General features: G+C 23.9%; 7 protein-coding genes and 1 non-coding gene across 8 annotated transcripts; 5 read left to right on the top strand and 3 right to left on the bottom strand.

The window, feature by feature from the left end:
* Positions 1–1313: 1313 nt before the first annotated feature.
* DDB_G0276713 (hypothetical protein) lies at positions 1314–4913 on the top strand (the record flags this gene model as incomplete). Its single annotated transcript, XM_637934.1, has 2 exons — positions 1314–2274; positions 2341–4913. 2 exons carry the CDS (start codon positions 1314–1316, stop codon positions 4911–4913), a joined length of 3534 nt encoding a protein of 1177 aa, XP_643026.1.
* Positions 4914–4964: 51 nt separating this feature from the next.
* On the bottom strand, positions 4965–5251 carry DDB_G0276715 (hypothetical protein; the record flags this gene model as incomplete). The annotated part of the gene is made up of 3 exons (XM_637935.1): positions 4965–5055; positions 5099–5159; positions 5230–5251. The coding sequence occupies 3 exons, from the start codon at positions 5249–5251 to the stop codon at positions 4965–4967; spliced, it is 174 nt and encodes a 57-aa protein (XP_643027.1).
* Positions 5252–5325: 74 nt separating this feature from the next.
* On the bottom strand, positions 5326–5818 carry DDB_G0276679 (hypothetical protein; the record flags this gene model as incomplete). Its single annotated transcript, XM_637936.1, has 2 exons — positions 5326–5628; positions 5768–5818. The coding sequence occupies 2 exons, from the start codon at positions 5816–5818 to the stop codon at positions 5326–5328; spliced, it is 354 nt and encodes a 117-aa protein (XP_643028.1).
* Positions 5819–6551: 733 nt separating this feature from the next.
* On the top strand, positions 6552–8965 carry DDB_G0276681 (hypothetical protein; the record flags this gene model as incomplete). Its single annotated transcript, XM_637937.1, has 2 exons — positions 6552–6819; positions 6927–8965. 2 exons carry the CDS (start codon positions 6552–6554, stop codon positions 8963–8965), a joined length of 2307 nt encoding a protein of 768 aa, XP_643029.1.
* A 339-nt stretch (positions 8966–9304) lies between these two features.
* On the top strand, positions 9305–10012 carry DDB_G0276683 (hypothetical protein; the record flags this gene model as incomplete). Its single annotated transcript, XM_637938.1, has 1 exon — positions 9305–10012. One exon carries the CDS (start codon positions 9305–9307, stop codon positions 10010–10012), a length of 708 nt encoding a protein of 235 aa, XP_643030.1.
* A 469-nt stretch (positions 10013–10481) lies between these two features.
* DDB_G0276717 (hypothetical protein) lies at positions 10482–11165 on the bottom strand (the record flags this gene model as incomplete). Its single annotated transcript, XM_637939.1, has 1 exon — positions 10482–11165. The coding sequence occupies one exon, from the start codon at positions 11163–11165 to the stop codon at positions 10482–10484; it is 684 nt and encodes a 227-aa protein (XP_643031.1).
* A 314-nt stretch (positions 11166–11479) lies between these two features.
* tRNA-Ala-AGC-2 lies at positions 11480–11552 on the top strand. Its single transcript has one exon. It is a non-coding gene; the product is annotated as a tRNA-Ala (tRNA).
* Positions 11553–12650: 1098 nt separating this feature from the next.
* DDB_G0276719 (hypothetical protein) lies at positions 12651–15115 on the top strand (the record flags this gene model as incomplete). The annotated part of the gene is made up of 3 exons (XM_637940.1): positions 12651–12872; positions 12996–14840; positions 14915–15115. 3 exons carry the CDS (start codon positions 12651–12653, stop codon positions 15113–15115), a joined length of 2268 nt encoding a protein of 755 aa, XP_643032.1.
* Positions 15116–15181: the final 66 nt, after the last annotated feature.

The raw sequence follows: 15181 nt of genomic DNA on the forward strand, positions 1-15181 counted from the left end.
ACTTTAAAAGTAATTATTTAAACATTATTTGTTTTATTTTTTTTATTTATTTTTTATTTTTTCGTTTTATTTTTTTTATTTATTTTTTATTTTTTTAGTAATTTTATTTAATATGTTAAATTTGGTTTGATTTAAAAATTCAAATTTCCAATTAGATTTGTTGAACTTCGTAGTGATGGTAAAATAATTTTTTTTTTTTTTTTTTTTTTTTTTCCAAAAAACTAATAATGAATTATGCCAATAGTGTGAAGAATGAATAAATTTAAATTTAAATCCATCAACGTAATATTTACACATTCTTTGTTTTTTCCTTTTTTTTTTTCTTTTTCTTTTTTTCTTTTCTTTTTTTTTTGTTTTTTTTTTTTTTTTTTTAAATTTTAATTTTTTAATTTTATTTTTTTTTATTTTTATTTTTTTTTTTTGTTTTCATTTTTTTTTATTTTTTTATTTTTTTATTTTTATTTTTATTTTTATTTTCTTTTTTTTTTTTTTTTTTTTTTTTTTTTTTTTTTTTTTTTTTAGTAATATAAAACGAATTAATAATATTAATTTTTCATAAAATTTTAACATTATTTTTTCAATCCATTTTATAAAACAAAAATTAATAGAAGACACCTTATAGTAATTATTAAAATAAATAAAAATAAAAAAACAATTTAGTAGCGCAATAACAGTGTCACAAACAAATACCAATTAGTTTTTCTTTTCTATTTTTGTTTTTTTTTTTACAAAAAAAAAAAAAAAATAAAAATAAATAAAGAAAATAATAAATAGAAAAAAAAAAAAAACAAGCAAAAACAAAGAGATTAGAAAAAATCAAATTGAAAAAAAAAAAAAACCAATTAATTTGGACAATGCAATCTTGTATGGGCAATAAATTATCAAATATTAGCATAAGTGGAACTTCAACAGTTTGAATTGATAAAGTTTAAATAATTAAAAAATCAAATTCATTCATCCTTTTTCTCATTACCTCATTATTTCTCTTAAAAAAAAAAAAAACAAAAAAAAAAAAAAAAAAAAAAAAAAGTTTTATAGTAATCAAAATCATAAAAATCATAGTCATAATCATCATATCATAATCATAATAATCATAGTCATAAAATCATATTCATAGTCATAATCATAATAATCATAATCAAAATAGAATAATAATATAAAAAAAAAAAAAAAAAAAAAAAAACCAAAAAAAAAAAAAAAAAAAAAAAAAAAAAAAAAAAAAAAAAAAATTTGAAAAATTAATTTTTTTTAAAAAAAAAAAAAAAAAAAAAAAAAAAAAAAAAAATTGTTGTTTCACTTTCAAAGCAAACACAATGAACTTAAGTGATAGTGACAATGATACTTTGATAGCATCGTGTTTTGACTTTATTGATGTCGATGAAAACTATGATAATTCAGAAGATGAAGATGAACAATATAGCAACTCATCTTATAATTCAATGATCCCATTCTTTAAACCAACAACACCAACATCAGTAATTCCATCATCATCTTCATCTTCTTCTTCATCATCATCATCATCATCTTCTTCTTCAACAACTGCAACAACTGCAACTGCAACCACAACAACCACAACAACCACAACAGCAGCAAACAATGTTGATAAAAATAATAAACAATTGAATAATAGTTTAATAAACAATAATAGCAATAACAACAATAACCATAGCAGCAGCAACAACATTAGTAAAAATAATAATAGTAATAATAATAATAATAATAATAATAATAATAATAATAATAATAATAATATTAATAATAATAATATTAATAATAATAAAAACAATGATTCTGATGATGATTTATTTCAAAATAGTAGCTCAAATTTTGAAAATAAAAAAAACAGAAGAAGAGAGAGAATTAATAATAATAATAATAATAATGAAAGTACTTCCACCACATCAACCACAACCAGCACACTTCCAGTTACAGGAGCAGCAACAGCAACAAAATCAGCGGCAACAACAGGAGCGGTTACACCAGTTATTCAATCATTACAACAGTTTCAAATTAATAATGATGTTAGCCATTCACCATCCTACCACTTTCAAGATCCACTAAAAATTAGTAAACCAAAGAAAACCACCACCACTACTACCACCACCACTACAACCTCCTCTAGCTCAGTTAATTCTTCATCCAACCCTTTAATTTTAACAGCCAATGAGAGAAAATCAAAAAAAGATCAAAAACCTCAACCTCAACAACAGGTTGCCTCTACAAGTTCAGATGCCTCTGCTTTTAAAATTTTAAAAAGAAATGATGATCCAATTGGTAAGTTAAATAGAATCAAGTATCATAATACTTTAACCATTAATACTAATCGATTATATTATATAGATCCAGACCAATTAAATAAACTTTTCAAACATGGAAACCAATCTTCATCACCAACAATCAACCCAATTTTAAAGCAACAACAACAAACAAATACTAAATCAAATAATGATATTTCAAATACAGGTAATATTAACTATAATAACAATGGAAGAAGAGAAAGACAATCAAGAAATAAACCACAAAATAGATTGAATTCAGTAAATAGTAATATTAATAACAACAACAACAATAATAATATTAATAATAATATTAATAATAACAATAACAATAACAATAACAATAACAATAACAATAACAATAACAATAACAATAATAATAATAATAATAATAATGATGATGATGATGATGGATTATCAAATCAAAACAATGGTATTGATAAAAATGAAAAACTAAAGCAATTTGGTAGAGTTTTTGGAGAATCACCAATTCATTATGATTTAGATACGGTTACATTTTTACCATCAAATATATTTCAAAAGGGTGAAGTTGTATTGGTACCAAGATCAAGAGGTGGTTTCACTTATGCAAAAATCTATGAAGCATCAGATTCAAATATTTGTCATAATGATCCAACAGTTCATCATCATGTTGTTCAATACCGTGCGGTTTATCCATCAAATGGTAAAAGGGATAATCTTTACAAGGATTTATCAGCAATTTACTTGGGTAAATTAATACCAATGGAAAGATTACCACCAAATGTCAAAAAGTATACATTAACCCCTCCAAATGAGAGCTTTTCAATCATTGGTCAAAAAGCATCGGTAAGAGATTTACAGGGTATTTTATTCTCACCATTTTCAAAGTTTCATATGAATCAAATCGTATTGGTACCAAGAAGTAAAGGTGGTTTCACTTATGGTTGTATCGTTAAGGAGTGTAGAGTAACTTGTAAAGTCAATGATGTTAAACATGATGTACAAGGTCATCGTGTAGTCGTTGAGAAGAGTAAAGATCATACCGTTATCAAGGATTTAGCAATTGGTAATCTCGGTAAAATATTTACATCTGTTGAAAATAATCAATCATCACTTAATCCATTGAATGGTTTAAATTTAAATAGTAATAATAATAATAGCAATAACAATAGCAATAATAATAATAACAATAATAATAATAATAATACAAATTTAGTTACAACAAATTTAAATAATAATAATAATTTTAAAATTAGACATTCAATTAGTAATGATAGATCATCACGTGGTGGCAACAATAATTTACGTAGTGGTGGTGGTGGTAGCAACAATAGGGATCATAAAAAGCAATCAAAGGAAAAGAGAAAGCAAAATCAATATGATCAATTAGCTGCTGCAATGCTACAAGAAATTGTCGAAAGTAATCCAAAAAATATTAATAATAATAATGAGGAAGAGGATGAGGAGGATGAAGAGAATGAGGATGATAATATTCAAGTTAATGAAGAGGAAGATGGTGAATCATCTGAGGTGGATGGGCCATTATCATCTGAAAATGAAGAAGAACAAGAAGTTGATGGAGATGATGAAGATGATGGAGATGATGAAGAAGATGATAATGATGATGAAGAAAATGATGAGGATAGTGAGAAAGAGTATGAGGTTCAGGATAATCAAGAAAATCATTCAAATGAAATTGAACAAGATTCTGATGATAATGATGATGAAGATGATGATGAAGAAGAAGAGGAAATCTTATGGACAGGTCAAAAATTAAATACTCCAGCAGTTTCTTCTGTACCAGTAATTACTTCTCAACCATCACAACAACAACAACAACAACAACAACAACAACAACAACAACAACAACAACAACAACAACAACAACAACAACAACAACAACAACAACAACAGCAACTTCAAGCTAAACCCCCTGTTACTCAACAAACATATCAACAACAAAATCGTCAAACAATCCCACCTCAACAACAGGTTTCCCAAACTTTAGCTCAACAACCAAAACCACAATCACAACCACAACCACAGCCACAAATATTACAGCAACAACAACAACAACAACAACAACAACAACAACAACCAAAAGTTAAAGCAGGAATATTTCAAATGCCAGTTGATGCAGAAGTATTTACAGGTAAAAAAAAGAAATCATCAAAATCAACATTAATTATTATTGATGGACCAAATGTAGCAAAAAGAAATAAATCTAAATCATTTTCAGTTTCATCATTAAAGAAATCATTAGATTATTATATTCTCAGAGGTTATGATGTAGTTGCATTCGTTCCAGAATCATTTGCATCTAGAAAACCACATAATGATCCAAAAAAGACATTTACTATGTTTGATTACAATGATTTGGCAGATGATTTAGTTGGACTTCAAAAATTGACAGATTCAGGTTATGTTTGTTTAACACCAGCTCAAGATTATGACGATAGCTATACCATTCATTATGCTAAAAAGAATGGTGCTTGTATCGTCACCAATGATCGTTACAATGATCACATTGAAAAGCAACCAAATGAAATTGAAAAAGCCAAAACTAGAAAATTCATTAGAGATCATTGTATTTCCTTTGCTTTTGTTCGTAATGAATTCCTTCCAAATCCAGATTTCAAATTTCCAACAACATAAATTTAGAAAATCAATTGAACTTTGATCATTTTTATCTCCACTTTCTCTCAATCAGTCTATTTTTTTTTTTTCTTCAACTTGTTTGGAAAATGAATGATTTTTTTTTAAAAGTAAAATTTCCCAACTAGCAAAATTTCCTCTTCTCAAAAAAAAAAAAAAAAAAAAAAAAAAAACAAAAACAAAACAAAAAAACAAAAAAACAAAAAAAAAAGAAAAAAAAAAAAACCAAAACTATTCTATGGCTTACTTTTTATATACAAAAATAAATAAATAAATAATCTTGATATATTTTTAAAAATTTTAATATTTTATTTACATGTTCCTAAGTGTACAGGCATTATTTTACAAATGCGAAATTGTTAACTATTTTAATTTTTTTTTTTTTTTTTTTTTTGGATAAATATTCATTTGTTTAAGAAATGATTAAAGGGATTGAAATTGAAATTGGTTTTCTACTAATTGAGTCTTTGTATTTAAGCTCCAACTCTGCTTGTGTGCTTGAAAGAGGAGTGGATGTTGGCTCATAGTATATATAGAAAAGTTGGTGTTCTTGAGGACTTAATGGAATTGTACCTGGTTTACTAGTTTCACATATATTTTGGTCTCCTCTAAGATATGGAATTTTGAAACTTCCACAATCTCCTTTAATCTGTAATTCTAAATCTACCAAATCTAATCCATTATTTGTAATTGTAATATTTGCTTTATTATTATTCTATTTTATAGAAAAAAAAAAAAAAAATTAATATTAAAAAAAAAGAAAAAAAAAAAACAAAAAAAAAAAAAAAAAAAGATAATAATTATTTTTTTTTTTATTTATTTTTTTTTATTTTATTTATTTTTTATTTACATACTTGGCTGAAATTTAATTTGGTTGGTTCAGCTTGAATTAAAGAATTTTCCATTTTGTTTTGATAATTATTAGTAATTGAGGGTGTGGGTGTGTTAAAAAATAAAAAAATAATGAGGAAAAAGTGTTTATATAAAAATCAATTTAAAAAAAATAAAAATAAAAACAAAAACAAAAATAAAAAAAAAAATAAAAAAAAAAAAATAAAAAATAAAAAAAAAAAATAAAATTAAAATAAAATTTGTTTTTTATTAATTTTAAAAAAAAAAAAATTATAAAAATGGATTTTGAAATTTACTGTCAATTTATTTTCAAATTGAGCCATGAATAGAAAAAAAAAAAAAAAAAAAAAAAAATAAAAAAAAAAAAAATAAAAAAAAATTTTAGAAAATTGGTTTTTTTAGTAAACTTGAATATTTTTTTTTTTTTCTTATGAGTTTTTAAGATAATGTAAAAAAAAAAAAAAAGAAATTATTATTCAAGTTTATTAAAAAATGAATTTTCTTTTTTTTTTTTTTTTTTTTTTTTTTTTTTTTTCAAACCCATGGGTTTATAAATTTCGATGATATCTCAAAACAATTTCAATTTTTTATTTATTTTTTTTTATTTTTTATTTTTTTTTTTTCTTTTTTTTTTCTGTATTTTTTACAAATCTAATTTTTGATCTTTTTCCCAAAAAAAAAAAAAAAAAAAAAAAAAAAAAAATCACAAAATTATTTTTTTTTTTTTTTTTTTTTTTTTTATTTTTACAAAAATTTTAAATACACAAAAATTTTAAATAAACAAAAATGTCATTCAGAGGAAGACCAAGTGTAGCTTCAAGAAGATTTGGTAGAGGTGGCTTCAGCAGACATGGTGTCGCACCAAACCAACAAAAAGATAATGATCAATCATTGGAAAGCATAAATGCTAGTATGGATTCAATTAATAATATCAATGATATTAGAGGAATAATTATAAATTCAAAATTAAATATACCACTTTCCAAATTAATTTTAAAATCATCATTCAAAGATGAATTTATTGTTTTATTTTTAGTTTTATTAAACACTGTTGGTAAGTTTTTTTTTTTTTATTTTTTATTTTTATTTTTTTTTCATTATTTAAATTAACTAATTTTTTTTTTTTTTTTTTTTTTTTTTTTTTATAATTTACAAAAAAAGATTTACATTCAAATGCAAAGATTAATTTTTTAGTATCAACATTTGATCTTAAATTATATGATTTATCAAAATCATTATTAGAGACAAATAAATATACATTTATAGAGATTTCAAAATGTTTAAAGATTATGGACTCAAAAAGAATGATTAAAATCTTAAATAAAAGATTAGAAGAAATTAAAAGTAATCATGAAAGAAAATTAAAAGAGAAAAAGTTAGCAATAGAGAAAAGTTTAGAACAATTGTCAGTGGATGATAATGAAATTCAAATGAAGAAAGAAGAGAAAAAACAACAAGAACATAAGAGATATTTAGAGAAAGTTGAGAAAAGAAAGAAAAGAATTGAAGAGTTTAGTAAAAAAGTTGACCAAACAAAATCAAAAAAACAATATGCTTTAAAAAAAGTTTTAATTAAAATGAAAGAACAAAAGAAAGTAGAGAAAGTCGTAAAGGGTGATAAGGAGGTGGTTTATAAGAATCGTTATGAAAATGCAGTTAAATCTGTGGAGAATAAAATTAGAGAATTGGTATCCTACCAATACGAATCTGGATTATCTGGTAATGTTATAGCCATTTTCAAAAAGTTTTTTAAACAAGTACCACGTTCAACATTGGAATACTTTGCCTATGGCCAACCAAAGGCTACTTGGCGTGAAATTGCCAGACTGTTACATTTGGGTCCAAAAGATCTTTGTGATGAAATTCCATGGTTCCTTAGTGTTATGTTTGGTGGAAGTGCTCCAGTTGGTACACGTGTTTATGAATTTGAAAAGGAATTAAAAGATCCATCAAAATTCACTAAAGAAAGAGCCATTGAATTGATTAACCAATTCAAACCAACCTATGCATTCCTTAGAAAGAATTTACCAGAATCATTATTCGATGGCGAAATGAAAGCAATGGTTGCAGAGTATGAAGAAATCGATGCATTAATTTGGTGGTTAAATGAATTAGGAAAGGAGGAAAAGGTCATTGAAATTATCATTAAACGTATTACCAGTGGTAAAGAGTCTTTGAAAAATGTTAGCATTGGTACACTATTAGAGAGATCAATGGGTCTAAGTCAAGATTCGCCATTGTTCAATTGTTTATTCCCAGAGATTTTAAAGAAAATGACTGAACAAAGAGAGAAATTCGTTTTACCACCACCAATTTCCATTTTTGGTGATAAATCTGGTTCAATGGATGTTGCAATTCGTTTAAGTAATATCATTAGTTTCATTATTTCATCTTTGACACCAGGTGCCGAGTTATCATTTTTCGATTGTAAAAATGTTCCATCGCCAATTCCAGTGGATTCTTTAGAGAATCTTTTCAAATTAAAAGACTTGGTCAAAGCATCGGGTGGTACAGATCCAGGTGTGTCAATGTATAAACTTTTATCTGAAAAAGTTGTTAAAAACTATATTGTCGTGGTTACCGATGAAGAGGAAAATGGATATAAACATGGTAGATTTAGCGAGTTGTTCATTCAATATCGTAAAGAGGTTGCACCAAATTGTAAATTAGTTTTCATTTCATTCATTCCTCAATACTCTGAAGGTCAAATGGTCGGTGAGTTACGTAGAAAAGGTTTCGATTCTTCAACTTTAATTCAAATTCCTTTCGATGCAACAAATCCTGATGTTTCAAAAATCGATGGTATGCTTTCAAGTTTATCTTGTGAATCTGAACAATTCAAAGATCAATTGGACCTCCTTGTTACTATTCTTTCAACAGTTGGTTATAAAAATGGTTTTAAATTCATTAATGATAGAGCACCTCTCTTAATGAGATTCGATTTAAATATTCAATTAGGTATTGAAAATGTTTTATCTATTATTAAAACTAATCCAACTTTAGATAACTATCAATATTTAATGGTTAAAAATAATTTAAATCGTTTACTTAAAATCTCTAAAGATAATAATGATTTGGTTTCTCTTGAAACTTTTAATAATATTCATAAAGAATTTTCAAAATTATCAAAAGATGATGGTATTCAATATCTTTTAAAATCTTTATCAAATTTGCAACCAATTTCTGTTAAAGATAATTAAAAATTAAAAATAAAAAATAAAAAAAATAAACAAATTTGTATTATTAATTTTTCTATACATTTTTTTTTTATTTTTATTTTTATTTTTTTTTTATTAAAAAATTTTTAATTAAATTTAAAATATATACAAATAATTAAAATGATATAAAATAATTTGTTTTTTTATTTTTTTCCGATTAAAAATTTCATCATTCTCATTTAATTCCCACATTCATGTGAAAATATTTTTCTTTTTTTTTTTTTATCTTTTTATCATTTTTTTTTTTTTTTTTTTTTTTTTTATATTTTATTTTTAATCAACAAGTAAAAATTACATATCAAAGTAATAAAAATAAAAAAAATGTCACAAAATTATACCTATTCAAAATTAAAGAAACCAAGTTATGTATCAGGTTCCAGTAATAAATCATCTTCACATACAACATCGTCATCACCTTATAAAAAAAAAGAAATTGAACCAAAAGAAAACTATGAACCAATAACACCTGAAGGAGTTTATTTATATGATAAAGATTACACACATTTTGTAGTTCATTGTAGTAAATCATCATATAATGAATATATTGGTAGATATAATCCAAAATTTCCATCAACAAATAATTATAAATTTGGTAATCCATTTGTTGTAGGAAAAGATGGTGATCGTAATACAGTAGTTAAAAAATATAGAGATTGGATATTTTCACCAGAACAAAATGATTTATTTAATGCTGCAAAGGAATTGAAAGGTAAAATACTTGCTTGTTGGTGTTCACCTTTAAATTGCCATGGTTTTGTTTTATCTGAAATTGCCAATTCATCAATTACAAATAAACCAGAGCAAATATTACAACAATCTGAGGTAATATCTCAACAACCACAACAATCCCAACAACCACAACAAACACAACAAACACAACAAACACAACAAACACAACCACAGCAACCACCACAACCAGTACAATCCCAACCAAAAATTCAAACAAGATCCTCTACAATGTCAACGTCAGATTTAAAAAAACCTTTGTTTGATGATAAGGATTTTCCACCTTTGGGAGGTAAAAAATAAATAAAATTAATTAATTAATCATTCAATAATAAAATTTAAAAAAAGTTTTTAATGTGTGTTTTTGGTATAAATTTAGTATAACGAAAATGAGGTTTTTTATATATAAAATTAAAAAAACCTCATTTTTAATTTAAACATCTAAATATGTGTCAAATAATCGTTTGTTAAATTAATTAATTACGACACCCATTTTGTTGGGTATAAATATTTTATAGGATTTTTTTTTTTTTAATAACATCACTCAATTTGAGTGTGTTCTAGGAGAGTTTATTTGTATTTTTTTTTTTTTTTTTTTTTTTTTTTTTTTTTTTTTCTTGTTATTCTTATTTTTTTTATTATTATTATTATTATTATATTATTATTATTATTATATTATTATTATTATATTATTATTATTATATTATTATTATTATTATATTATTATTATTATTATTATTGTTATAATTTTTTTTTTTTTTTTTTTTTTTTTTTATGAGTAGTTGGTGTTATATGAGCAGTATGGTATGAAGTGTTCCGGGATGTTTATGGTCATGAGTTTCGAGTTCCAGTTGTGGCTGAATTTTTCGAGTCTTCTTTTTATTGATGCGGTCCGATTGATTGACTCTCGGTTATCAGTGCATCTTAGTTCTTGACGTAGTTGTTTTTCTACTATCTTTCTTGTTCTATCCCATTCGGCATCTCTCGCTTTTTTGATTTTATGAATTATTTGGTTCTCTGTTATTATTGTAGTGTTATCGTTGAATTTTATTTGATTTCTTCTGTACCATATCGATTCCATAATGGCTCCTATCAGATTTGATGAGAATGGTGTGAGTAGTTTTCCGAGAACTTTTTCGCTCCATGGACCGTGGTAAGTGTTGTTGGAGTCTTTACAGACCTTTTGATAGATTGAGTCGATATTCTGTTTTATTGATTTGCATTCGAAGAAGATGTGCATAGACGATTCTTCTTCTTTACATGAGTGGCAATTCTCCCCATGGTGTTTTGAAAGTGCCTTGAGTAGATATCTCCATGCTAAGTCTCTTCCTTTGATAGTTGTGATTGATCTGGCTTCTCTAAATGGTAGAATTGGGTGATTAATGTTCTTTTGAATCAGTTTTTGACCTGTTGTTGGCTGGTGTTTGTTCCATCCCTTGTATTTGATATCCATCATGTTTCTATAGATTACTTTTAATTTTTGTTTGTTTTCGTATTTGGGTTTGACTTGGTTTAGTTTGAGAGTTATTCGCTCTCTTGGGTGGTGCAACAACTTCCAGGCTTTCCAGCATTTGATGTGAATCCTTGATAGTGAGTTTTCTTTTTCCGACTTCCAGACTTCCATATGTGGAGGGCAGTTCTGGTCGTCTTTTTCTCTGAGGTATTGTTCGTATATCCATGCTTTCTGGGCATTGGATCTGGTTGCCATATTCCAGAGTTCCAGTATTTTATAGGAATTCGAATACGACGTTCTTTATAAAAATCATCAAAGGGGATGTAGCTCAGATGGTAGAGCGCTCGCTTAGCATGCGAGAGGTAAAGGGATCGATACCCTTCTTCTCCATTAAATTTCTAGAGAAATTAAGATCGCTAGTTCGATTCCACTAGGAACTTACACTAAGATATTGAAACTCGGTAAATCACTATATTTGTTATTTAGAATTTATATCCGATTTTTGGGTTGTGTATTTTAATGGATAAACGATCAATATTAAAAAAAAAAAAAAAATTTCCTATCCAGAACCCTAGAATAAACAAACATAATGGTTTTAATTTCCAACATCTGGGTTTGGATCTGCAATGGACAGTATAGTCACCATCAAGTCTCCTTCGACCAATTTTTTGGGTAGTAACAATTTTATTATTTGATCAATCAACTGGATATTTAAAAAAAATAATAAAAAAAAAAATTATAATAATAACAGTACTATATTTTAAAATTAAAAGTATCTATTTATTTTAAATGTTTTATAATGTGTTTTATTATTTAAAATTTTTTTTTTTATTATTATTGTTTTGCCTTTTATTACTTTCTTTAATTTTTGATTTTTAACCTTGGAAAAAAAAGTGAACAAATTTAATTGGACTAAATTATTTGTTACTAAAACTTAAATTACTTTTTTTTTTTTATTATGTAGGACTATTAATTTTGTTTTATTTATTGAAAAAAGTAGCTTTTTCCAAAATTTTTTTTTTTTTTTTTTAAAAGTCCCAGTGTCATAATTTTTATTTTTTTAAATTTTTTTTTTTTTTTTATTTTTTTTTTTTTTTTTTTGCAAATAGTTATATATCATATTACACAAATTGATTTAAAAAAAAAAAAAAAAAAAATTTAAAAAATTAAACACCCCCTATAGTGGTTTTTTTTTTTATTTATTTATTTAATTTTTCAATTATTCATATAATTCACTCGATATTGTAACTTTTATTTCATTTTTTCATTTTTTTTTTAAATTTAATTTTTTTTTTTTTTAATAAAATTAATTTTTTATATACATTTTAATTTTTTTATTTTTTATTTTTTTATTTTTTTTTTATTCATACCCCTTTATCTAAACGACTCACCCATATACAACAAAATTCATAATAATAAAAAAAAAAAAAAAAAAAAATAAAATAATAAAAAAAAAAAAAATCAACTTATTAATTGTTATTTTATATTATGACATCAATTAAACAATTAGAAAGTGTCATTTATGAAATCAATAAAATCAATAAATCATTGTTGGATGATTTACTAGCATTAAAAGAAGATAAAAAACTTACAAATATACAATTAAATGCAGCGTTAACATCAAAAGAAAAGTCTGATTCCAAATATGAAAAAGCGAAAAAAGATTTAGATATATTTAAAAAAAGATCTGAAGATTTCGAAGCAAAATTAGTAAGTAAAAAAAAAAAAACTATTAATATGTAGAGGAAAATAAAAATAATAAAAATAATAAAAATATATCTAATATCATTTTTTCTATAAATTATAATTTTATTTATTTTTATAATAATTTAGAGTGAAATTGAAATTGAATATAAAAATAAAGTTGAAGAGAATAATAATATAAATCAAGAGATTAAAGAAATTAAATTAAAGAATGAAAATAATGAAAATGAGATTAATAGGATAAATGAAGAGAATGAGAAATTACAAATTATAATTGAATCGAATAAAAGTGTATTATTAAATATTGAAGAAAAAGATAAGGAGATTGAAAAACTTTTAAATCAAAATAAAGAGATTAAAATTAAATTAGATTTATTAGAGAATGATAAATCTAAATTTGATAATATCAAATCGATTGAATCAAAGAAAAGAATTGAAGCCGAACAATATAGTATAGGATTAGAGAGAAGAGCATCGGAATTAGAAGAGAAACTGAACCAATATGAACAACAATTGACATCATTGAAGCAAATTGAAAAACAATATAAACAATTGCTTGAACAAAATCAACAATCAAATCAACAACAACAAACTTCTCTTTCAAAATTGGAACAAGAACTTCAAGACTATAAACAAATGTTTGAAAATGAACAACAATCTAGAGAGAAAATTGAATTGGAAGCTATCGATATAAAATCTCATCAATCAAGGGTAAAAGAACAATTGAATCAAGAGAAACAAGAACAATTGGAATTAAAGAATCAATACCAACAAGAGAAATTAATTTTAAAACAAACTATCGATTCAATTCAAAATGATTATCATAATGAAAAACAAAAAAGAGAACAATTACAATTAGATTTAAATAAAAAATTACAATTGCAATTACAAGATCAATTAACTATTAAACAACTTTCTGAACAAATTGAAAAAAATCAATTTCAAACTTTATATCAATCTTTATTATTATTAAATAATTCAACAATTCAACAACAACAACAACAGCAACAACAACAACAACAACAACAACAACAACAACAACAACAACAACAAATTAATAACAATAATAATAATGAGGATAATAGTGATATTAGTAGTTCAAATTCTTCAATTAATAATACGCCACCAACTAATGAACATACAAATATTGAAAATAATCAAAATAATAACATTTTATTGGAATATGAAAATAAATTAAAAGATTATGTTGAAGATATAATATTAAAATCTCAAAAAAATAATGAAATTTTAGAGAAAATTGAACAAGAGAAAAAGAAATTACAATTTGAAAAACAACAATTTGAAAAAGAAAAATTAAATAATGGTGTAAATGGTATTGTTGTTATTGACAATCACAGCAACGTCAGCAGTAGTAGCAGCAGCAGTAGTAGCAGTAATAAACAAAATGAAGAGTTCAATTTGGTTAAATCTGCTTTAGATGCAAAGATTGATGATTTATTAAAACAATTGGAAGTTGAAAGAAAGAATAGATTAAAATTAGAAGAACAATTACAACATAATCACCAATCTTCTATGAGTAATTATGGTTTATCACCTGCAAAATTCTCTTCATTCTTTAAATCAAATAAACATGAACAAGCAGCAGCAACAACAAATAATAATAATAATAATAATAATAATAATAATAATAATAATAATAATAATAATAATAATAATAATAATAATAATAATAATAATAATAATAATAATAATAATAACAATAATAATTCAAATGGTTCATCACCACCTTCCTCAATAAGTTTACAATCACCAACACCAGAAAGTAATGATACACAGTCAAATGTTTTATCAAATCCAATTTCAATTTCAGATAATAGTAATATTACTACCACAACTGAAAATAATCAACCAATCATTTCTGATACTCAAAGAAAAGATAAATTATTCCAACTTTATCAATCATTATTAGTTGAATGTAATACTTTATTATATTCAAAACAAGATCAAGTGGCTGTAAGTTTTTTTTTTTTTTTTTTTTCCCTCTTTTAGTATAAAATTACTAATTTTTTTTTATATTATTAAAAAAGGATTTGGAAAAAGGTGGATTTATTAAAAAGTTTCAAGTTAGTACAATTAAATCATCAATAACAAGAATTGAGCCTATTCAAAATAAAATTAAAAAAGAATTAAAAATTATTGATGCATCTACTTCAATAACTATTTCAGAAGAAAATGATAAAAAAGCGTTATATAAAATATTAAAGCAAGATTTAGATGATGAAATTTAAATAATAAAAAAAAAAAAAAAATTAATGGACATTTAAAATAAAAATATTCAAATACAATCTTTTAAA

This window comes from Dictyostelium discoideum (assembly GCF_000004695.1).
Source record: "Dictyostelium discoideum AX4 chromosome 2 chromosome, whole genome shotgun sequence".
In the NCBI taxonomy this organism is placed as follows: domain Eukaryota; phylum Evosea; class Eumycetozoa; order Dictyosteliales; family Dictyosteliaceae; genus Dictyostelium; species Dictyostelium discoideum.